General features: G+C 49.5%; 1 protein-coding gene across 1 annotated transcript; it reads left to right on the forward strand.

Moving 5' to 3' along the window:
* Positions 1-15,722: 15,722 nt before the first annotated feature.
* Positions 15,723-17,261, forward strand: MAGEA1 (MAGE family member A1). The gene has a single exon (XM_074391853.1). The coding sequence runs from the start codon at positions 15,723-15,725 to the stop codon at positions 16,677-16,679; it is 957 nt and encodes a 318-aa protein (XP_074247954.1). The 3' UTR covers positions 16,680-17,261.
* The last annotated feature ends 7,601 nt before the right edge of the window (positions 17,262-24,862 follow it).

Here is a 24,862-nt window from a genome sequence, read left to right on the forward strand (position 1 = left end):
GAAGTTCTAGAGGTAGAAGCCTTTTTGCTGCCTTTGCTGTCATTTTGAGGCTGCCTGAATTCTTTGGCTCATGGCTCTTTCCGTCTTCAAAGCCAGCAATGTCTGCTTCAGTTCTTTCTCTGGTGGCATGATTCTGACACTGAGTCTTCTTCCCCGCTCTCCCTCACTCTCATACCCTTGTCCTTCAGTGTAAGGACCTGCCCAGGATAATCTCCCCACCCATCTCACCTCTGGCAGATCGCTATTGCCATGTAAGGTAACATACGTGCGGCTTCCAGGGGTTGGGCCATGAACATCTTTGGGGGCTGTTACTGTGCCACCACAGGTGATAACGAGCCTTATGTGCCCTGCTCAAGGGCTGGGTCCTGCAGATGAGGTGGGAAGATACTTCTGGCATCCTTATGGTTCCCTGTTTGATTCTGGGGCCCCCTAGGCAAAGGCCAGCCTCTGCTAATCTGGGCCTGGAGCTCTCGTCCCTATTCTCCCTGACTTCTGTGCTCACTGGCCCTGCTTTCAAACTGCGAGCTCTTTGAGGGCAGGGACATCAGATAATTCAGACCCAGGAGGTGCCCATGAGGGCACTGAGCATGGGAAGAGTCCCAGGCAGTCAGTCAGCTCTTCATTCCCATCACATTCTTTCTAGCTGAGGGAAATCCTCCAGACTCAGCGAGTATGGCAAAGCTTCTCGCGGCCTCTTGGGCTGGACTCCAAGGCAGAGGTCAACCCCAGGAAGCACAGCCAAGGGCAAGCTGAGGCAGGGCCAGTATCATGGCTGAATGGTGCCCCTCCCCAAAACACATGGTCTCATCCTCACCTTCTGATCTTGCCAATGTGACCTTATTTGGGAAAAGGGTCTTTGCAGAGATCACAAAGGTGAGTATTTTGGGAGGAGATGATCCTACATAACCTGAGTGGACCTTAAATCCAATGACAAATGTCCTTATAGGAACCACACAGAAGAGAAACCCAGACGTGGAGACCTAGGAGAAAAAGCCATGTGAAGAATGAGATGGAGATTAGAGTCAGGAGGCCACATTCCAAGAGACACCTGGGGCCACTGGAAGCTGGGAGAGATGAGGAAGGATCCTCCCCTGGAGCCTTCCAAGGGAGCATGGCCCTGCAGACAGTTTGGCTTTAGACTTCTGGCCTCCACTGGGAGAGAATCACCTTCTGTGGAGTGATTAGAGTCAACTGGTTTGTGGTGCGTTGTTATGGCAACTGTGGGAAGCACACAGAGGCAGATGTATTTAGAGGGGCACTGCCTGCTGCAAGCCTCCTGGGGCAGTGGCCATACCACTCTCCTTCCTGAACTCTCCTGGCCACATTGCTCACTCAGGAAACGGATGCCGAGTATACTGCTGCTCGAGGCAGAGCTTAAGGATTTTTACTGGCCCTTTCTGTTTCTCAGATTCCATTCTTCCTCCCCACTCTCCACCCTCGCCCAATCTAACCAGAGACCTGCTTAATACTAAATTTCTCTCACATTTGCACGATGGTTACCCCTTCTTCCTCCCCAGGAGGGAGGAGATGCCCTCCTTGCCCAGCTCATGACATATCAATGATGCTGCCTGCCACAAAACACCTCCCTGCCCCCACAACCCAACCAGACTCACTCTGTCTGGCTGCACCTCTTATCTCTGTTCACCACGAGGCCTCTCCAAGGGACAGTCTTTGCTTCCTTCTCCCCTTCTGGGCTGTCAAACACTGGTACTCCTAAGGCTCTTTGGCATCTCCAGAGGATCAACAGACACCTCCCCCACCACATAAGTGCACCTTTAGCTATGTCTAAATCACACATCACTGCCGTAATATGGTATGCACTATCCTATGAAACACCCACAAACTAGACATTCAAAAAGTGGTGTCGGAATAGTGGATGTTTTATGGCCCTTCTTCTCCTGCCCGCCCCCGCCCCCCAACCCATGCATCACCCACCATTCCTTTCTGTGGACCACTGACCTTGAAGTTTGAGCACAGAATGAGCAAGTAGCCTTTAGGGCTGAGGGTGAGATGTGACCTGTTGAGAAGAGCAGGGCCAAGGAGGGATGGAAGCCCAAGAGACACTGGCAGGGGGTGGAGAAAGGACTTTTCTCTACCTAGCACCTCATTCATTCATTTACCTGTTCATTCATTCTCTGGGCCCAGCCCTGTGTGTGGGCCTATGGTGCCACCTCCAGAGCGTTTTTCCTACCCTCTGAGCTGTTGTTGATGACTTAGATTTATCTTCCCCTGGGGAGATCTCTTCCTCTGGTGTAAGCAATTTTTAGTATTTTTTCAGTGCCTGGCACTGTGCGATGCACTAGGGATCCACATACGGCAAAGGCATCATCTCTGCCCCGGAGGGAGGCTCTTGAGGGAAGCAGACACTGCACAGGCCATTGACCTGGGGCACAGAGGTGTGGCACTCAGTTCCTTGTGGGGTTAAATAAAAGGGTCCCTGGAGGATGCAGAACTCATTATCTCCCTCACACCCCAATGAAAGAAGGAAGGAACCGGAAGCTGTACTCTTACTTCTACATCATGGACATCCATATGGTGACCAGCTGGACAAGCCCAAAACCCGGCCTGCTCCTGGACTGCACCCTCTTGGCCCTCCCAAACTTCCACACCTTGGTCCTGGCTGCCAGCTGGTCTCTCTAGGTCTATCTGGATCCCCTTCCAGTCCCTCTACCACTCTGTAGCCAGAATGAGCTTTATAAATAACCTGGACCCCTGATCATGTCACTTCCTTGCTGAAAACCTCTGTGTCAGCCCTCCATTGCCTTTAGATGAAGTGTCTGTGTTATACAGACAGTTAGGCATGAGTGGGGCAGGCGAGGGCTGTTCCCCCGACCCACTAGAAACGTTGGGCGAAGGTTCTGCAGTTATCGCATCACCTCTCTAAAAGGGATGCCAGTGCCAGGGAGAGGCCAGTTCCTGATGGTGCGTACCTGTTAACATCAAAGTGTTGACTAAAGGCAGGCCCTAAGGGAGAATCAACTTCCTAGGTATGCACAGTAAGAGTCAAAAATGATGTGGTATTTTATTATCTTCTGGTTACACTCCATGGGAAAAAGGGAAAAAGCCTCAGATGGGCATGTGTAGAAATCCCTAAACACACTGGACAGGCACAGTTCCCAAGGGTAAGGAGGACACTGTGCGTGCAGAAAGGCCACCCTAAGGGAACAATCATGGGAAAGAGGTGAGCCTGTAAAGTCCCAGGGTCAAGGGGAAAGGCACCTTTTTTTGTTCTCTCTTTGACCTTCAGGTGCCCACTGAGATCTCTTCCAAGGGTTCTTTCCTTCTTTCCTGTCTTAAAGTCTTTTTAATAAACTTCTGCTCCTGCTCTGGAACTCGCCTTGGTCTCCTTTTCTGCCCTGTACCCCTCAGTTGAATGTTTTCCTCTGAGGAGGCAAGAATTGAAGTTGCTGCAGACACGTACAGATTTGCCACCAGTAACTTGGGGTAACTCGGAGGTCTGCCACCGCTGCCACCTGTTCCTTCATGAGATTTAGAAAGTCTCTTCAATAATGGAAAGGTGCAAAGTCAAGCCAAATCTTGTGAGTGGCAAAGAGAGCCATCCTCAGTGACGGAGTTTCGATCTGTGTTCCCTCCCAAATCTCATATTGAATTATCATCCCCGGTATTGGAGGTGGGGCCTGGTAGGAGGTGACTGGATCCTGGGGGTGGATTTTCCATGAACGGTTTAATACCAATCCCCTGGGTGTCCTCACGATAGTGAGTTCTTGTGAGATCTGGCTGTTTTAAAGTGTGTGGCACTTCACACTCTCTCATTACTGCTCTGGCCAGGTGATGTGCCTGTTCTCCCTTTGCCTTCTGCCATGATTGCAAGTTTCCTGAGGCCTCCCCAGAAGCAGAATAGATGCCAACACCATGATTCCTGTATAGCCCGAGGAACCATGAGCCAATGAAACCTCTTTTCTCTATAAATTACCCAGTCTCAGGTATTACTTTATAGCAATGTGAGAACAGACTAATACAATCAGCAAAGTAAAAGGACAAATGACACACTAGGGAAGAATATCTCTAACTCACATTTCAACATGTGATGAACTCTTACAGAGAAAAGGATGAACCACCCAGGAGGAACAATGTATAAAGGATGTGAACAGACCATTAACAAGAAAGAAAAGAAAACAGGCTCTTGAATCTATGAAAACATGCACATCCCCAGATATGCACATCAGAACCACACTGAGATATCACTTTTTGTTTGTTTGTTTTTACTGATTCGATGGTTTAAATTCTAAATGTCAGATTACACAGTGTTGGTGAATCTGATGGGATGTATAGATGCCCCCACTGGTTGTTGGTAGGCACAGACATTGGCACAACTCCTATGGAGGGCAGCTTGGCAAGATCCATTAAAAATTCAAATGCGCAGAACATTTGATCTCATCATTGTGTGGGAGAAATATGGAGCTTACAGATAGATCATCTCACAGATGAAAGAAATATGTTTAAGATCTTCGGTGCAGCATAGCTAGTGATCGCACAAGACTGGGAAAGTTCCAAGTGTCCATCCCGGGAAGACTAGTTAAATGACCAAAGGAAGAGTGATATTATCTCAGGACAAGCAACAATGATGTGAAATGCAGATGCCACTGTCCAGCAATAAAGTTGCCACGATCCTTCATCTCTGTGTTGTGCCTGTGGGCCGGCTTTTGTGCCACAGCCGCAGAGTTGAGGTCACAGAGCTGAAAATATTGACCCTCTGGCCCTTCTCAGAAAATGTTCGTCATACCCTGCCTTCCACTGGCTTTGCTCCTTTGTGGCTGGAAGTGCTTGTCCCTGCCTGGTACTCTCTGCCCACCCCTGTCCTCGGCCTGGGTGACTCTTACTTGTACTGCCTTTCTCGCTTCAATGGTTCCCATGGGACACCATCCCTGCCCACTCAGTAGGGGCAGGTGCTCTTGCCATTGCCTCCCATAGTCCCCTGGCTTCTCCCGTCTGGGACCTTAGCACGCATCTCACTGACTTCCAGCTGCTGCTTTCGGGATCCCCTCCGGGAGGCTGGCTTTGTTTGTGGCACACCTTGACTGGGGGTGTCTCATCATCCCGGCTCCCAGTCCTGTACTGGTATAGCGTGGGTGCTCCCAAAATGCTTCTTGAATGAATGAATGCGTCTCTGTGCGCACATTAAATAGGCTTTCAGTTAGATAAACACCAGAACTCAACGTTGTGGCTGACTAGAGTAACTCAGTTTACATTCCTGCTGCTTCATAGACCGGAAAATGCTTCTGCTTATGTATACTCCAATTTTTCTTCCCATCTAGCATGAGCTAATCTGTAGGATAAATATGGTTTTGGGCTCCACGTGCGCGTGTATATTTTTACTCAGCACTGAGCACAGTGTTGGGGGATGGAGGACTTATTAACCCCTCAGTCCACTGAATGCAGCCAGTGGCAGAGCAGAGAGGAGAGCCCTGCTGGGGAGACGAGACTGGGTGTGTGAGTTGGGGCTGCCAACAGACCCAGTGCACTTGTGTGTTCCAAATCCACACGCTGGGGTCATGGGCTGGGCCAGGTCAGGTCAGATCGTTCAGCTGAGCATTCTGGGTATGCTAGAAGAAAATACTTTCCTTTCCGTGATTGCCAAGGAATGGATGTGTTCAAGCAACTTATAGCAGGTCAGCGAAGTGACTATTTCCAGAGGCCCTCTCCCTCCCCTGACTCCTCCCTGTGGTTGCAGGAGGCTGGATGCGGACTACTGAGCAAGACGGCCCTGGATACCAAGAGCCTCACCTCTAGGATGGGCTGCGAACCATAGACGTCGGCACTGGGTGACTCTCCGGTGGCCCACATCTTCAGGTTCTCAAATCCCGGTGGTGGAAATCCCTTGACTGTGACATGGAGTGTCAGCACGCCGAAACTAAAATGCTTGTCCAGCCTTCCTTTTCCTTTCTAAAATTTTAATTGTGTTAAGATACACATCACACAAAATAATATACCACTTCAACAGTTTTTAAGTGGACAGTTTAGAGTTCAGCATATTGACAGTGTTATGCAGCCATCACCACCATCCATCACCAGAGATCTTCGTCTTCCCAAACCAAAGCCCCATCCCCATTCAACACCAACTCCCTGCACCCCTCAGCCCAAGGCAACCACCATTCTACTTCCTGTCCCTATGAATTTGACTACTCTAGGGGCCTCATGGAAGTGGAATCCTACAGTACTTCTATTTTTGTATCTGGTCAACTTCACTTAGCATAATGTCCTCAAGGGTCATCCATCTTGTAGCGTGTCTCAATTTCCTACGTTTCCTCCAATGACCTTGCCCCATCCCTCGCCCTCAGCCAGTCCTTCCAGTGGCCACCTGCTAGTCCTAGACATAAGCCCAGCTTAGGCTCAAGTGCATGCCTTTACGCTTGGGTCACCCCATCCTCCATCCAAACTCTATCGTTTGTTCACCCTCCATGATCCCCTCAAGTCCTAGCTCATCTGATTGCCCAGCTGAAACGCCCTGCTCACTTTGTTACCACCGTATCCTTGAGCACACCTGTGCCTGCCTTGCTTCTCTCACTACCTCCAACTCTCATGTCTCCCAGCGTACCTGCACCTACCATATACTCAGCATCTCCAGTTACCATGAAGAACAACTGCGTTAGGATCCAAGGTCAGTGCTGCCACTTGGATGCTGGATCCCATCCCCCTTTGCCTACTCAGAGATTGTTCTGGCACCTCTTCCCTCTTCTCCCAGCATTATCCCCCTTCTCTGGGAAATTTCTTGCTACACACAAACATGCTGTGACTTTTTCCATCTAAAACCGAGAGAAACATTTTTTTTCTCTTGATCTCACCTCCCTCTCTGGCAACTGTACTCTCTCTTCCCTTTACTGCAAAACTCCTCAATAGACACACTGCCACTGCCTCTAATCCACCTTTCATTTGTCCTTAAAACACCCTCTTCATAGTGTTAAAGTAATACAGAGAGAAAACAGAATCCTATAAAGGTACACTTTAAAAACGGTTTGAGGTCAAACACCCTTGGAAACACCTTGGCTCCATGGAAGGAACTAGAAGCTTGCCATCCACTCCGGAAGTCCTCCTGTGCTCTCCTGGACACAACTCTGTCTACATCACCCCTCTACCCCCAGAACAGCCCCATCCTGACTCTTTAAGGCACTCAGTCTCTTAATTTCCTTGACAATTTTATGATGCAAATCCTCCTTCCCACTACGGTTGGGTTGTTGCATATCCGCCTGACTCTTTTGATTAAACAAAAGTAGCCTAAGTCATGAGAAAGCAACAGAAATCAGCCATCCATTGCTAATGCTTCCGTTCTTAATTCACTAAAGGTTGTAAATGGTAATAACTTAAGACTACCCCTTTCTTCATTCACTTGTGGAATACCTCTATAAAGGACTCTTCCCCTCACCTACAATTTGTATGGGAAAGGTCTGTGCTATGTATGGTTTGAATGTCTGTGTCCCGGTCCAATTTCTATGTTAAAATCTTAACCCCCAAGGAGGTGCTGTTGGAAGGTGGGGCCTTTGGGAGGTTATTAGGTGACAAGGGCTCGACTCTCACCAATGGGATCAGTGCCCTCATAAACAAAGCCCCAGAGAGCCTGCTAGTCCCCCTTGGCGAGTCCATAGCAGGAAGGCACCATCCACAACAAGCAGGCCTCCTCACCAGAGACGGAGTCTGCTGGTGCAGTTCTTGGCTGGCACCGTCCTTGAGATTGGACTTTGCAGCCTGCACACTGTGACAAGTAAATTTCTGTTTTGCATAAGTCACACCCCATTCACGGTATTTTGGTATCGCAGCCCAGTTGTACAGAGACAGAGAAGGCATGCTGGAGCCTTTCCCTTTACTTACCAGTTTTCCACTAGAAGCGTTGATGAGCCAGCGTTTTCCAAAAGTGACCAGATGTTGCTTTTCTTTTCTTGTCACTTTGACCTTGTGGATTTAGACCTATTTATGTGTTTTAATCGATTTTGGTTGTTACTCTTACTGATGCTGAAACGACCTCATCTGTGGCCAGTGGGAGCCCCTTTGGGTTGGTCCCCAAGACCTTTTCATGCCAGCGCGGCAGACTCTGAGCTTCCTCATCTTGTGGTACGCTCATTTCCCCAGGACTCTTGTTGGTTTTGTGAGAAATTGTTTTCTTAAGCGAAGAGCGGAATTTCGAGAACAATCTGGGTGCCATGGAGGCTGACTGCTGCTGATTTGATCATGATCTCTAGACCTCTTCAGCACTCAGCGCTAGGAATTCCACACAATACACACACGTGTACGTGTGCACATTAAAGGTAAGAGATGACGTCACATAATCTATAGATAATTCCAACATATACCCACAGCTACACAGTGAGCTTATCTGTTTCACAGATGCTTATATGTGCATCAGAATACAACATACTCATTTGTCGTATCCCACACTATACACAAAGCATTCTCACCTGAAACTCTAAAACCCTTAGGAGAAAACATAGGGGAAAAGCTTCACGACATTGCTCTGGGTAAAGATTTTATGAATGAAACCTCAAAAGCACAGGCCACCAAAGCAAAAATAAACAAATGGGATTGCATCAAACTCAAAGGTTTCTGCACAGCAAAGGAAACAATCAACAGAATGAAGAGACAACCCACAGAATGGGAGAGAATATTTGCAAACTATTCATCTGACAGGGATTCATATCCAGAATAGATGAAGAATGCAAATATTTCAGTATCGAAAAACAACAACAAAACAGTCTGATCTGAAAACGGGCGAATTATCTGAACAGACATTTCTCAAGAGAAGACACACAAATGGCCCACAAATATATGAAAAAATGCCCAATGTCACTAATCATCAGGGAAATGTGAATCAAAACCGCATAGTGATATCTCATCCCAGCTAAAATGGCTTGTATCCAAAAGACAGGCAATAAGAGAAGCTGGGGAGGATGTTGAGAAAGGGTAACCTTGGCACACTGCTGGTGGGAACGTAAATTATGTAAACTAGTATGGCTGCTATGGAGAACAGTACGGAGGTTCCTCGAAAGACTGAAAATAGAATGACCAGCAATCCCGCCACTGGGTATATATCTGAAGGAAAGGAAATCAATATATCTGAGAGATATCTGCACTCCCATGTTGGTGGCAGCACTGTTCACAATAGCCAGGATCAGACGAGGGGTTAAAGAAAATGAGGCACTTCCATATGACGGAGTACTATTCAGCCATTAAAAGAAGGAGAGCCTATCATTCGTGGCAACATGAATAGGACACTATGTTACGTGAAATAAGCCGGGAGCAGAAAGCGTAAACCCCACATGTGCTCACTCATATGTAGAAGCCAAAAAAATTGATGTCATAGAAGTAAAAAGTAGAACAGAGAGTACTAGAGGCTGGGAAGGGTAGGCGGAAGTGGGAGATAGGGAGAGATTTGTTAAAGGATACAGAATTACAGCTAGACAGGATGAAAAAGTCCTAGTGTTCTACAGGACTGTAGGATGACTAGAGTCAATGGTGACGGAGAGTTTCCAATAGTTAGAAGGAGGACACTGAATGTTCCTAACACAAAGAAATGATACATGCTTGAGGTGATGGGTGTGTTAATGACCCTGATCTAATCACTACCCTAACTTATATGTATCAAAACATCACCATGTACCCCAGAAAAATGTTCAAGTATGATGCGTCAGTTAAAAAAAGTAACAAAACCAGCCTTTCACAAACGTGATTACAGAGGACAGTCTGAAAAAAAAAAAAAAAAAATGGTGCATCTGTTCTTTCCCCCATCCCCTTTCATTGTCCGGCTGCTGCAGTGTGTGGAGCCTGGCTGAGGTACAGATCACCGCTCTAGGCTCCCTTCTCCTGCCTGCGGCCCTGGGTTTTCCTTGATCCCGCGTGGAAACACACGTCATGCTCAGCACCAGCCTTCACTGGTGCCCTCCAGTCCGTTTGCTCTAGCAGACTCCTAAGAACGGAGCCATTGCAGTACATCCTTCAAGGTTTTGCACGTCGGTGAGAACTTGTTGCGTTTACGCTTTGCATGTGAGCTTGCTGGCTTTGCTTGTATCCTTTGCTCAGAGTTTTTTCTTATCATCTTCAATTTTCTTCTAGCATAAGGCTTTCTGATGAACAGTTTGAGGTTACTCTAATTTGCTTTCTATTATACATGTATTCTTTCTGTCTCTCTGGCTGAATATCCAAAGACTTTTTTTTTTTTTTTTTTCTTTAAATTTCAGTCATTGTGCTAGAACGTGTTTGGGTTTGCTCGCTCTAGGCTGGTTTCCCCATGTACATGGTGTGCTCTTTCAAAGGTCTTGTTTGGTTTTTACACATTCTATTCCCTGCTCTTTTCCTTTGCTTTGGTTTTTATCTGGGGGGACTCCTATTACATGCACACTAGATTTATTTTGCCTGCCTTCTATATTGGCCACTTTCTCTCAAATCTTCATCTCTTTGTTCATCTTTTAATGTAAACATTGGCCCTGCTTTGCTTTTTCTATTTATCTTAAAGCATTATATGTCGCGTTTATTGATTCTTGGGGGCCTTTTAAGGAAAGGTCTTAATGACTGAACATTAAAAAGGTCTTTTATTTGTAATTCTTTCCTAGGCCTTTTCAAATTTGCCATGCTTTCCCGGGTCTATCGCCTCATCGCTGAGTTGCTTTAATAATTCTGATTTATGTTTTGTTTCATATGTTGAATCATTTTCTCAAGGTCCTTAGCTTGCTTTAAAATAAAGGATTTACAGGCTGGGCACGGTGGCTCACGCCTGTAATCCCAGCACTTTGGGAGGCTGAAGCAGGCAGATCATGAGGTCAAGAGATGAAGACCATCCTGGCCAACGTGGTGAAACCCCGTTTCTCCTAAAAATGCAAGAATTAGCTGGGTGTGGTGGTGGGCGCCTGTAATCCCAGCTACTCAGGAGGCTGAGGCAGGAGAATCGCTTCAACCCAGGGGGCAGAGGTTGCGGTGAGCCGAGACTGCGGCACCGCACCCCAGCCTGGACGACAGAGCGAGACTCTGTCTCAAAAAAACACCAAAAACCAAAAAAACCCCACAAAAACAAGAAAGAAAGAAAGAAAGAAAAAACCCCAAAACATTACAGTTTCACCTGCACGTCTTTCTGGGATGTTTTTGTCGTCTGGAGGGATGTTATACCGCTCCTTATTCTCTTCTCTGTTTCAGCTACTTTGCACGGGATTTGCCTTTGAGCCCCTTGCTAAGGAGTTTTCCCTTGAACTTTGTCCCTCTGCAGCTGTGGCAGGGTGGGAGAGGCTGGGGTTTCTGGATTCACGTTTGAAGAGCACTCTCTTCTGGTGAGTGTGGGAACTGTGACCGCCTGTCCCTTTGGTTTCTGTCACACGTTCTCCACTTGTTCTCCTCCTCCCCTGTGATTTGGACTTTCCCCTTGTTTGCCCCTCCTGTGCCTGTCTTGCTTTGCTTGCTTTCTAGTCCCACAAGTTTCTGCTCAGTGGGGCCTTTGTCCTGGAGGGAAGTTTTGGGAGTTCATTGGGTCTAGTCTGTCTCGGGGCCTTTAGACCTTCGGGGTGATGGCGAGTCCTCCCTTGTTTCTCCTCTGGGAGACTGTGGGCTCCTGGATAGTGGGGGGATTGGCCCCTACCTGTCTGTGTGCCCAGTGGCTGGCACAGGGGCGGACCCCACCCCGAGATGTCTGTGAAGACACTGGCCAGGCCTACCAGGCCCACTCACCACCTGCCTGTCTCCTGGAGCAAGGGCTCCTTCAAGCCTGGGGCCCCTCGTTGATAACAAATGAGAGAAACAGACCCCCGCCTCCCCCAGGTCTCCTTGATCCCCCGCCCCCGTCCCCCACCCCTGAGCTGGTTGGTCCCACAGCCCTGGAAGGCCTTTTGTCACTAAGCCTGCTGGGGGCCCAGGTCACCAGGGGGCCCACCTGCAGGCAGGGGAGGGTGGCACTCCCCTCTCCCTGCCTCCCTGCCCCTCTCTCTCCCCTCTGTGCCCCCAGGCCCTTCTGACCTCTGCGGCTTCACAGTCTGGCCCCCACCGCCCTCAAGCATTCCCCTCCCCTTTGGAAGCCACTAGGGCCACTCTAGCCATTTGTGGGTCCTCTGTGCTGCAGCTAGGCCAGGGGACTTGCCTGCCTGCCTGGATTGACAGACAGCTACTCTCCCGACAGCCCGCGCTGGAGGCGGAGGGTGGAAGAGAGAAGCACTCACCCCTCTCACAGGCACGCAGGGCCACGTGGCCAGACTGCTTCCATGTTCCTGTGCCCGAGGCCTTGCCTCCCAGCGCTGTAGCTTATCCCTGGGGCCGCTGGGTGCTACGCTCTGATTGCGGCTGCCTCTGCCTGGTGCCTGAGAGGGACTGCGGGTTCACTCTCGCGACACACACGGGCCACAGAATGTAGCTCAGCCCCTCCTGTCAGCCCTGGAAGACCCTGGCAACCTTGTCGCCTGAGCACACCCCTCCTCCCACTGCCACCTCATGGGACTGGGGGTCAGAGACTTGGTCGGAGAGGAGCAGACACAATCGGCAGAGGATGGGGGTCCAGGATCTGCCAGGCATCAGGGACAGGACCCTGAGGGGTGACTGAGGGTCCCCCAACCCCACTACGGCCAGGGCGACCTAAGCCTTGGGGTCCCCGCTGGCATACCTCCCCCTGCAACCTTCAATCCCTCCCATATAAACCTCTTCACACCCACCCCTACCCCAATCCAGGCAGGATCCGGTTCCGCCCCTACCGTCCACCCAGGGAAGCCCCTGGTGCCCAGATGCGACACCACTGACTTGTGCATTGGGGGTTAGAGAGGAGGGAGGTTCTAGGCCTAAAGGGTGGTCTGAGATCAGCGGAGGGAAGCGGGCCCAGGCTCTGCGAGGAGGCACGGTGAGACGCTGAGGGAGGACTCAGGACAGGGCCCCAGATGATCCAGCGCCACTCCTTCTGGCAGCCCTGGACCACCTGGGGGCAGATGTCTGAGGCGGGCCGAGTCCAGCCCCCTGCTGCTTAAGCCTTGAGAAACACCAGGTTTTCCTCCCCAAGCTCTGCAGTCAGAAGTTGTTGTGACCAGGGCAGTATTGGTTAGGAGAGGGCAGGGCCCCATCTCTGACAGGCATCAAGGTCAGGACCCAGAGCGAGGGCTGTGGACCCCCAAGGCTGCACTCCAATCCCCACTTCCCCCATTCCCATTCCCCACCCAACCCCCATCTCCCCAACCACCCTTCCACCTCCGCCCCACCCCCACTCTGTCACCTGACCACCACCCTCCATCCCCAGCCCCGTCTCCAACCCTTCTGCCACCCCACCATCTTCCCCCCATCTCGGCTGTCATCTCTCTCATCCACCCCACTCCCATCCCCAGCCCCGTTCTGGCAGAATACGGTTGACCCCTGCTCTCAACCCACGGAAGCCCTGGGTGGCTGGACGTGACACCCCTGACTTGCACCTCAGAGATCTGAGAGGAGCCAGCTTCATCTGATGGTTCTGAGGGGCTGATGGAGGTCCGCTGAGGGGAGTGGCCTGAGGCCTTTGGGAGGAGGCAAGGTGAGAAGTTGAGGGAGGCCTGAGGAGGCCCCGCACCCCAAGTTGACGGTCCCCAAGTGATCCAACACCACCCCTGCTGCCAGCCCTGGACCACCCAGCCAGGGCACACTTCTCAGCTTAACCTGCAGGGCACTCTGGCCACCCCTGGCCCCACTACCACTTAAGTGGCAGGGGACTCCGGAGTCAGAGCTTACGTGACCAGGTCAGGGCTGGTCAGGAGAGGGTAGGGCCCAGGCATCAAGGTCCAGGCATCTGCTCAGCCTCGAGGTCAGAACCCCGAGAGGGATCTGAGGGTCCCCCACCCTGACCTATATCCTCCTCTCCACCCCTACCCCACTCACATTCCTGTCCCCGCCCCCCCCCCACCCCAACCACATCTTGGCAGAATCCCTGCAGTCAACCCACGGAAGCCCCGGGAATGGTGGCCAGGCACTCGGATCTTGACGTCCATATCCGGGGCTGATGGAGGGAAGGGGCTTGGGGAGGGAAGGGGCTTGAACAGGGCCTCAGCGGAGCAGAGGGAGGGCCCTGCTGGGAGATGAGGGAGGCCTCGGGGGACCCAGCACCCCAGGACAGGAGACCCACCGCACCCCTGTCTGGGACTGAGGCTGCCTCTTTCGGCCTCAAGAATCACAGTGATGGGGACTCAGATCACCACAGGGGTGGGACCCAACCCTGCCAGGATCACGAGGAGGAAGAGGAGGGAGGACTCAGGTGACCTTGGAATCCAGATCAGTGGGGAATCTCCACCCCGGGAGATCCAGGGCCCGGTGGCCACATGTGGCCCATACGTCCTGTACCTTTGAGGTGACAGAGAGGACAGGGCTGTGGTCTGAGAAGTGGGGCCTCAGGTCAAGAGAGGGAGGAGTTCCAGTCTCACTTGTGCCGCAGGCAGGAAGTTGGGGAGCCCTCAGGGAAATGGGGTCTCCGTTAAAAGGGGGGATGTCTACTCATTTCAGGGAATTGGGGGTTGAGGAAGTGAAGGCCCCGTCAGGACTAAAGACGAGTAACCCAGACAAGGCTCTTGGAATCCTCTCCCCAGAACCAAAGGGGTCAGCCCTGGACCCCTCACGAAGGGGTGACAGGGTGTGGCTCCATCTCACTCCTGTTTCCAGATCTCAGGGAGATGAGGACCTTATTCTCAGAGGGTGACTCAGGTAAACACAGGGGACCCTATCTGGTTGAAAGACAGAGGGATCCCAGGATCCGCCAAGGGTCCAGGTAACGGGCTTGAGGGACGATTGAGGATACTCCAGGGCCAGGACGCTGACAGGGACCGCACAGAAGTCTGCCCTGCCCCTGCTGTCACCCCAGAGAGCATGGGCAGGGCTGTCTCCTGAGGTCACTCACTTACTGTGGGATCACTGATGTCAGGGACGGGAGGCCCTGGTCTGAGGGGGCTGCACTCAGGTCAGTAGGTAGAGGGAGGGCCTCAGGCCCTGCCAGGGGTCAAGGTGAGGACCAAGCAGGCTCCTCGCCCAGGACGCATCAATACCAATGAATTGTAATACCTCTGGCTGTTCTTCCTGGGTGGACCTAGGCACGTGTGGCCAGACGTGGGTCCCCTGCTGTCCTCCTGCCCCCTATCAGGGATGTGAGATCTTGGTCTGCATTTCTCTGAGCAGCAAAAGGGTGGGATTCAGGCCCTGCCAGAAAAATATGAGGCCCCTGCGTGAGTACAGAGGGGACCATCCACCCCATGAAAGTAGGGATGTCACAGAGTCCAGTGGTGGATAGCAGTGAGGGGCCAGGGCTGTGCTCGCCGTCTGCACCCTGAGGGTGTGTGGATTCCTCTTCCAGGAGCTCCAGGAACCAGGCAGTGAGGCCTTGGTCTGTGGCACTGTCCTCACGTCACAGAGCAGAGGATGCACAGGCAATGCCAGCAGCAGATGTTTCCCCTGAACGCACACCAAGGGTCCCACCTGCCCCGGGACACATGGGACTCCAGAGTCTGGTTTTTCACTCTCCCTACGTTCAGTCCTGTAGGATTGATCTCTGCTGGCTGGCTGTACCCTGAGGCGCCCTCTCATTTCCTCCTTCAGGTTCTCAGGGGACAGGCCAACCAGGAGGACCGGATTCCTTGGAGGCACAGGGACGCATCAAGGAGAAGATCTGTAAGTAAGCCTTTGTCAGAGTCTCCAGGGTTCGGTTCTCAGCTGAGGCTTCTGACACGGTTCCTCTCTCCCCAGGCCTGTGGGTCTCCATTGCCCAGCTCCTGCCCACACTCCCGCCTGCTGCCCTGAGCAGAGTCGTCATGTCCCTTGTGCCGAAGAGTCAGCGCGGCAAGCCCGATGAAGATCTTGAGGCCCAAGGAGAGGCCCCGTGCCTGGTGGGTGCGCAGGCTCCCGCTACTGAGGAGCCGGAGGCTGCCGCCTCCTCCTCTCCTCTGGTCCCAGTCACGCTGGGGGAGATGCCTGCTACCGGGTCGCCGGCTCATCCCCAGAGTGCTCAGGGAGCCTCCGCCTTTCCCACCACCGTCAACTTCACTCGCTCGAGGCAACCCAGTGAGGGTTCCAGCAGCACCAGCCGAGAAGAGGAGGGGCCAAGCACCTCTCCTGACCCAGAGGCTGCGTTCCAAGAGGCACTCCGTAAGAAGGTGGGTGAGTTGGCTCATTTTCTGCTCCTCAAGTATCGAGCCAAGGAGCCGGTCACAAAGGCAGAAATGGTGGAGAAGGTGATCAAACGTTACCAGCAATACTTTCCTGTCATCTTCGGCAAAGCCTCCGAGTCCCTGAAGATGATCTTTGGCATCGATGTGAAGGAATTGGATCCCACCGACCAGTCCTATATCCTTGTCACCTGCCTGGGCCTCTCCTACGATGGCCTCGGGGGTGGCAATCAGATCTTGCCCAAGACAGGCCTCCTGATACTCGTGCTGGGCACGATCGCAGTGGAGGGCGACCGCGCCCCTGAGGAGGGAATCTGGGAGGAGCTGGGTGTGATGGGGGTGTATGATGGGAAGGAGCACCGTATCTATGGGGAGCCCAGGAAGCTGCTCACCCAGGACTGGGTGCAGGAAAACTACCTGGAGTACCGGCAGGTGCCCGGCAGTGATCCTGCACGCTATGAGTTCCTGTGGGGCCCAAGGGCCCTTGCCGAAACCAGCTACGTGAGGGTCCTGGAGCATGTTGTCCAGGTCAATGCGAGAGTTCGCATTCCCTACCCATCCCTGCGTGATGCAGCATTCAGAGAGGAGGAAGAGGGAGTCTGAGGATGAGTTGCAGCCAGGGCCGGGGGAAGGGGCCTGGGCCAGTTCACAAGGCCAGGGCCCTGTCCAGCAGCTTCCCCTGCCTCTTGTGCCCTGAGGCCCATTCTTCTGAGTAGTCAGCGCTCTTGGTAGTGGGTTTCTGTTTCCTTGGGTGACTTGAAGATGAATCTCTGTTTCTTTTAGAATTGTTCAAATGTCCCTTTAATGGATGGTTGAACTTCAGCATGCAAGTTTATAAATAGTAGTCAACCGTATTGCTGTTTATGTAGTTAAGGAGTAAAAGTCTTGTTTTCTATTCAGCTTGGGAAATCCATTCTATTTTGTGAACTGAGACATAGTAAGAGCAGCGGAGTAAGTGTTAAAAATGTGATCGAATTCACAGTAAAACACGTGAGAGAAAGAAATTAAAAGATAACTTAATTCCTGCCTTATACCTCAGTCTGTTCCGTAAAAATTTTAAAAATATATGCATACCTGGATTTCCCTGGATTCTCTGAGAATGTAAGAGCAGTTAAATTAGAATAAAGAATTGTTCCTGGCCGGGCGCGGTGGCTCAAGCCTGTAATCCCAGCACTTTGGGAGGCCGAGGCGGGTGGATCACGAGGTCGAGAGATCGAGACCAACCTGGTCAACACAGTGAAACCCTGTCTCTACTAAAAATACAAAAAATTAGCTGGGCATGGTGGCGCGTGCCTGTAATCCCGGCTACTCAGGAGGCTGAGGCAGGAGAATTGCCTGAGCCCAGGAGGCGGAGGTTGCGATGAGCTGAGATCGTGCCATTGCACTCCAGCCTGGGTAACGAGCGAAACTCCGTCTCAAAAAAAAAAAAAAAAGAATTGTTCCTATTCACCGGCTCATTTCTCCTCCATGCACGATGAGCATGTGCTCTTTGGATGGTCCTGGTTTGGTGGTGGAGATGCTGAGGTAAGCCAGACTCAGCACCACCCATAGGGTCACTGCAGTGACGTAATGAAGGTGGCAAGATACCCTCTAGAGATATGGAGGAAAAGTGAGAGAGGGGTGTGGGTGTGGGGCTCCAGGTGAGCGCGGTGCAGTGTGAATGCCCTGCGCTGGGGCCTTGGAGGCTTTCGGGAAACTGCAGTTCCTTCTGAGGAAGCAGATTCCAATGAAGCTGGGTGGGTCCGGGGCCAGATTCTCAGAGGTTGAGAGAAAAGCCTGCAATGGAAAGCTGCTTCCTTTGGACGGTGGAGGAACAGAAAGGCAGTCTCCACCTGGGGCAGCAATGGAAAGGGTCCTGTGCTTTTGTCTCAATGCTGTGAACACAGCGCAAGGGCTAGGTGATGGACACCCCTCATCTGCAAGGCTTTCCTGAGAGAGAAGCATCGGTCTGCCTGGAAAGGAGACCCAAAACCCACTGCCAGGTGCTTTTCTGCCTGGCTGGGAGAACCAGTGCTGACTCATGTAAGGAGACATTCAAATGAGGTTATCTCACGTGCAATTTGGCCAATGGTAAGCAAGATTCTGAGTGGTGCCAAAATGAATCAATATAGTTGTTTGGATGGAAAGGCAGATGGGAGACAAGGAAGGAGTTGGTCTTTGACTCGAATTCTAGGAGCTTTGAGCTACATCTGGCTGGGGAGATCTGCACACCCAGAGTTTTGAAGTACATTATCTTAGAGACTCTCAACCACTTACTCCGCTTATCTTTGGTCATTTCTAGTTAATTATTCTCCTAAATTCCGCTAGGTATGTAGGATACCAACACATTGACAAACAAGAAATAAGAATCTCCAGTTGGGGGCAATCTAAAATTTCAGCTTTTGGGCTTCATCCAGGCATTCTAATCACCTCTAGCTTTCTTTTGCTATTTGCTTACCTAGGTCCTAGAAGGTAAGCGGAGAACTAAGTCTTGATTCCAGGAAGAAATGAGGGTTTAGATTTGTGAAGCATGTGTTTTCTATCTTCTGTTTCCTTACATATAGTCTAGGTATTTCTGGTCATTTCTAGTTAGTTTCCTAAATACCACTACTTACTTCTACTACTAAATCAGGAATCCAATAATAAATAAAAATTCAGAGTTGAGAAGAATGTGATTTTTTTCAGCTTGCTGGTTTCAAAAAGTTATTTTGGTTATATTCATTATCTCTGTCTCAATATTGCCTAAATAAAGTTGGTTTTCCATAATAGTAACTCAATATTCTAGAAATAAATAAGTAGTTGGGGTTGAAAGTAATGTGTCTTTCCACTGCTTGGATTTGACAAGTTTTTCATTGTTCTTGTTGTTGCTGTGTCTAGTAAGCCACTTGTCTGTATATCGGTAGTTCTCTGCAGTACTGTGCTTTATTTCAACCCGAAATGCGGTGCAAGAATTGAGAAGAACGTGTTTTCCACTATCCGGCTTCACCTACTAATCTCTAGTTACGTTTACTTAGTTACATACTTGAATATCAGTACTATTCTATAGTAGTGACACGTATTTCCAAAAGAAATAATAATTTAGATTTCAGTAAAATGTTTTTTTCTATATCCAAGCTGATTTTTTTCTAGATATTCTTAGTTATTTACAGTAAACTAGGTACCACTGTATTTATAGAGAACTAACACAGTGTTTCGACAGGAAAGGAGTTGTTGGATATCACAAGAATATGTATTTCAGCTGCTTGAAATGTGTTTTTTCTGGGTAAGTGGTTATGTGGGTAACCAGGAGTTATCTGTATAACTAACACCTCATGCAACAATAAATAAAAAGTCACAGGTCAGAAATACGTGTCTTCAATTCCTGGCATGAAGTAAGTATCTGCTCTACTTATTTCTATTCTAGTTACTGTAATTAAATCGTTATCAAGTGATCAGTAGTTCTCTATAGTGCCAACGCATGATTTCGTATACTCAGTTCCATTACAAGTAACACACCTGCTTCAACGGTGAAGAAGAATGTAGAGTTGGGGACCGGCACAGTGGCTCTCATCTGTAATTCCAGCAGTTTAGGAGGCCGAGGTGGGAGGACTGCAGTTTCAGACCAGCCCGGTCAACAGAGTGAGACCCTGTGGCTGCAAAAAGGATGAACGTTTTAAAAAAAGGACGATTTATTTTCCTTTGAACATATACCCAGTAATGGGATTGCTGGGTCAAATGGCAGCTCTGTTTTAAGTTGTTTGAGAAATTTCCAAGCCGCTTTCCACAGTGGCTGGACTAATTTGCATTCCCGCCAAGAGTGGAGAAGCATTCCCTTTTCCCCACAGCCTCACCAAAATCTGTCGTTTTCTGCCTCTCTAGTAGTGGCCATTCTGACCAGTGTGAGATTGTATCTCATTTTGGTTTTTCATTTGCACATCTATGACGACTGATGATGCCGAGTATTTCTTCATGTGGGTTGGCTGCTTGTGTGTTATCCTATGAGAAGTCTCTGTTCCTGTCTTTTCCCCACTTTTTAAATGCCGTTATTCATTTTTTCCTCGTTGAATTGTTGAGGTTGCTTATAGACTCTGGATATTAGACCTTTGTCGAATACACGGTTTGCAAATATTTTCTCCCACTCTCTAGGTTGTCTATTGACTCTGCTGATAGTTTAACTTACTGTGCAGAAGTTCCTTAGTTTAATTAGGCCTCTCTTGTCCTGTGTGGGGTGTGTGTGTGTGTGTGTGTGTGCGCGTGCGCGTGCGCGCGCGTGCGTGCACGCGCATGCACGTGTGTTTGCAATCGCTTTTGAGAACTTAGTCATAAATTCTTTCCCATGTCCAGAACAAGGTTTCTTGAGTTTTTCTTCTGGATTCTTTTTTCTTCTTCTGGATTCTTATACTTTGAGGTCTTACATTGAAATCTTTACTCCATCCTGAGTTAATGCTTGTATATGGTGAAAGGTAGGGTTTTCTAGTTCTTGGCTTCATCTACCTACCTCAGATTAACTAGTTGAGTGGAAGACTGTAGCTCCCTCTTGTACTGACGAACACTGCCAACCTGAGATAAGAATTTTTAGTTGAGAAGAATGGTTACTGAACTTCCTGAATTCCACCAGTTTTCTTCATGTTTCTGGATAGCTCTGCTTTTCTCTAGGGTGCTAATTATCTAATTACAACTAGAATTCTATGGAAAGAATTCATGATCACAAGAAGAAATTATAGGTGAGAAAGATGTGTTTTCCACTTCCTGGCACAAACTGGTTATGGCTCATTTACTATTTGTCTAGGTAACGTCGTTCATCTACTGAACTAACTACGTATTCCAGAAAAGCACTTATGTAGAGTTGAGAACAACATGATTTTCAGACTCCAGGTTTTGACCAGTTATTCCAGTTATGTCTATTTGTTAGTATTGGCCTAGTCACCTAGGAAAACTAGTCACATAGTTTCCCTATATAACTAGTTATATACTTTCCCTAGGTGACTAGGCCAATAGTAACGAATAGACGTAACTGATTTATTCAACAAGAGCTGGCTTATTCAACAAGAAAAAGACGTGATGTTTAAAAACAATATGTTTTTCCAGTCCTTGGCTTCCACTTTTCATGATTGTTCGTCTCTTATGTGATATTTACTTAAACATCTCTACTTTTCTGTGGTAAGAATTTATTAATTCAACAACAAATAATATTTAAATGCTGACTAAAGCATAATTTTTACAGTCATCTTGCTTTCAAGTAGCTGTTCCAGTTATCATTAGGTAACTCAGATTAACTGATTTCCCAGGTATTGTTGGGCCCGCATGCTACTTACACTTTATTCAACAAGGTATAAGTGTATTTTGGAGAAGATAGTACTATTTCGGTGGTTACACTTTACCTACTCATTAAAATAATCTCTAGTTATGTCTAGTTAACTACTTAGCTGGGGCCCACAAGTTACGTAGAGTTTGAGAAGGAGTTATATTAATTCTTTTTTTTTTTTTAAATAAGAAAAGAGGTTTAATTGGATCACAGTTGTGCAAAATGTACAGGAAGCACAGCAGCATCTGCTTCTCAGGTGGCCTCAGTAGAGTTTGCCGGTGAAGCCTTTTGGTGCAGGGCTTTTCTTTGTTCTGAGATTTTTGAGAACAAATCCAGTCTCTTTACTGGTTGTAGGTCTATAGAGAATTTCCATTTCTTTACGAGTCAGTTTGTTGGCTGTGTGCTTCTAAGAATGTGTCTATTTCATCTAGATTCATTCTTAATGTAAAATTGCTCATGGTATACTCTTGGAATCTTTCTTAAAAATCCCTGAAGAGTAAGTATTAATCGCCCTCACTTTCATTTCTGGTTAGAAAATTGGGTCTTCTCTCTGTTTTTACTATAGAAGCGGTATTACTTGTATGTTCCCATATCGTAAAGAGGGAGCCGCTTGGTAGGCTCCCCATATGTACCTTTCTGTGTAACGTTGCTTGAACCAACATGAAGGGGATCCACCATCCCAAGTACATCGCTGGCAACTTGGTCCTGAGGGTTTGGGGAAACAAACTCGGGCGGGTCCAAAGAACTGTTGGATTCCCTGTTAGATGAACGTTAGACAGAACTGCATTATTTACCTTGGTAAATAGCTGCCGGCTTTCTGGGGTAATGTGTGGCTGAGTGTTTCTGACCTCCATTTCTAGAAATGGAGGTCAGAAACACTCAGAACTGACAGGTCTGGACCCTTGGTAGGGGACCAGAGTTTTCCACTGCAGCGGCAAACATTCGGCCTTCTGCTTGCCAGCTCGTTTTTGTCTTTTAATAAAAATCAAGTAATAGTCCAGTCAGCTGTCCCTAGATCCAGACCCTGGGATACTGCAATGTATCATATTGCCGCAGGTCCCCGTTAGTCAGATGAGCCTGACACCACACACCCGGATTGTGCTGCCCTGTACGGCAACGGCGCCCACCTTAGCCTAACCCTGATACTTTTGTGTCACCGTCTGGAGCCTGCCATTTGAGAATCCTCTCATTGACTGCCAGATCCATGGCGGCATCGCTTGCGTCCAACCTTGATTTTGAGAGGAGAGTCAAAGCAGAGCTTCTCCAAGATGCCAGGGCCACCCCATGAACAAATCCCTCATTTTAGTACTGTCTTCTCCGCCCTCGAAGGGAACAACGTTCACAGGTGGCACCTCTGGTCTCACAGAATGAATCCTACCTAAGACTGCTCTCCCCGCAACCGTCTCACCTATTGGTCAATATTCTGCCAAGGCAGTTCCCGTAACTCCATGTCATTTACTGCAGGCGGTTGTTCTCCAAACGTGAAGCTGCCAGCCCAACAGGATCTGAGGCCAGCCCCAGTACAGGGGACCCCATGTTATAGCTCTGTGCTCCCATGTAAATACACTCTCCCCTCTGCTGAACTGTATTCTGTCTGCTGTCTTGCTGGATCCACATGCTCAAAATCCATTCCACCTATGCTGTCCCAGGTCATGCCAGGGCGCACTAGCCAGCTTCTGCAGGTTTTCTGAATATGAGGTATTTCCCACCCAAACAGAAGCCGTATTTGTCTCCTGTGCTGTGATCTTTCCTATTCATGGTTTAGGCTTGTCATAGCGATGAAAGTTAGCGGGATGGATGTTAGGTAAGACAAGCCTATATATATTTGTGTGTGTGTATATATATATATATATATATATATATATATATATTATATTATATTTTTTTCTACTTCCTTTTTTTTTTTTTTCTTAGAGACTGGGTCTGCTCTGTGGCCCAGGCTGGAGTGCAAGGGCGTCATCATAGTTCACTGCAGCGTCAACCTCCTGGGCTCAAGCAGTCCTCCCACCTCAGCCTCCCGAGGAGCTGGGACTATAGGCACTCACCACCAGGCCCGGGTAGTTTTTAAATGTTTATTATTGTAGAGACAGAGTCTCGCTATGTTGCCCAGATTGGTCCCCAACTCCTAGGCTCAAGTGATGCTCCTGCTTCGGTCTCTCAATGTGCTGCAATTACAGGCTTGAAGGCAACATCTTTTACGGTAGCTGGCTTAGACGAGGTCTTTGCGGAGTCTCCAGGAACGAGGGGATTGCTCCCCAGTTATCAAGGGTTAGGCGGCTGCTAAAGCCAGGGTGAGGGTTTGGGAGATCCTAGGTATTCAAAACCCTCATGGTCGTCACCCTGGCAACTTTCAGGGTTCACCTCTTTCCCCATCAGTTGCTTCCTTGGATATAGAGACCTGTGAATGTGGTGTGAGCCATCTCTGTGCAGCTCTGCCAAGTAACAGTTAGGATCAGGGCCTGATGTGCAGAGGTCTGCCTGCCGACTGGAGAGGAGGAGGTCGCCTTAACCTAGCGGGTCAGGGTGAGTGACAGGCTGGGCCCTCTCTCATCAGACACACAGGTACCTGTGATGGAGATCCAGCTCAGGGCAATCATGGAGGGGCCACAGCATCTGCTCAGGCTGGAGAGGATCTCAGAGTCTGCGCATCCCTAAATCCACCCACACGCCCCAGATGCCTTTCGGTGACCCCGATTTAAAGAGGAGGAGAGTAGATGCCTGCCCGAGGCGTGTCTGCCTCTCTTCAATAGATGTCCCAGGGTGTCAGTGACAGCCAAGAGAGACCAGGTCCCCTCCCTTCGCCCCAAGCCAACAGGCACCTATGATCTCACACAGCTGGGTGAACCTGGGGGCTCTGCTTTCAAAAACAGGCCGTTGGCCCATGACGCCCGTGAGTATTTCTCACTGACAGAAGGAGGACGTGCATGCTTGTTACCTTAGAGGTTAGCTTGTCACCTGCGTCACCACATTTCCATCTGGTTCTATGGCCCCTGAAGTCAGTCTTCAGAGCAGAGCCTTCCACCACACCTCACTTGCTCTCCCGACCTAGCACGAGGTCAGGAGTGAATGAATGGGGTACTAAAGCAATATGAGAACCTAGAGATAACCATGGCCCCAGGAGAAAGCTGAACTCAGGTGATATGTTGGACTCAGACTGGCACAGTGTTGTGGAGTAACGAGGGTGTCTTGCCTCGGTGTGTGAGGTCCACACACAGCATGGAGGCCGTCTGTTTCCAGATAATTCCCAGGGTCGTGAGGATGTCACAGGGACTCTCTGGGCAGTGTGTCCCAGGAGGCTTGCCCACACTCAGGCAGAGTCTAGAGAGGGTTCCGTCGGGCCTGATGCTTATGCCACTTGGAAGGCCCTCTTCTAAAATTTCATTAGAACTTCCAAGCTATGAGTGCTTTGGAAGTTTGTCCACATATTTTCCGAGACACTCCACCTATGGAGTCGGACGATCTCCAGCATGACACAGCTCAAGTTCAAGGTGAGAGACACAGTGGTTTTACGGTGACTCCAAAC

This window comes from Saimiri boliviensis, chromosome X (assembly GCF_048565385.1).
Source record: "Saimiri boliviensis isolate mSaiBol1 chromosome X, mSaiBol1.pri, whole genome shotgun sequence".
NCBI classification, from domain to species: domain Eukaryota; kingdom Metazoa; phylum Chordata; class Mammalia; order Primates; family Cebidae; genus Saimiri; species Saimiri boliviensis.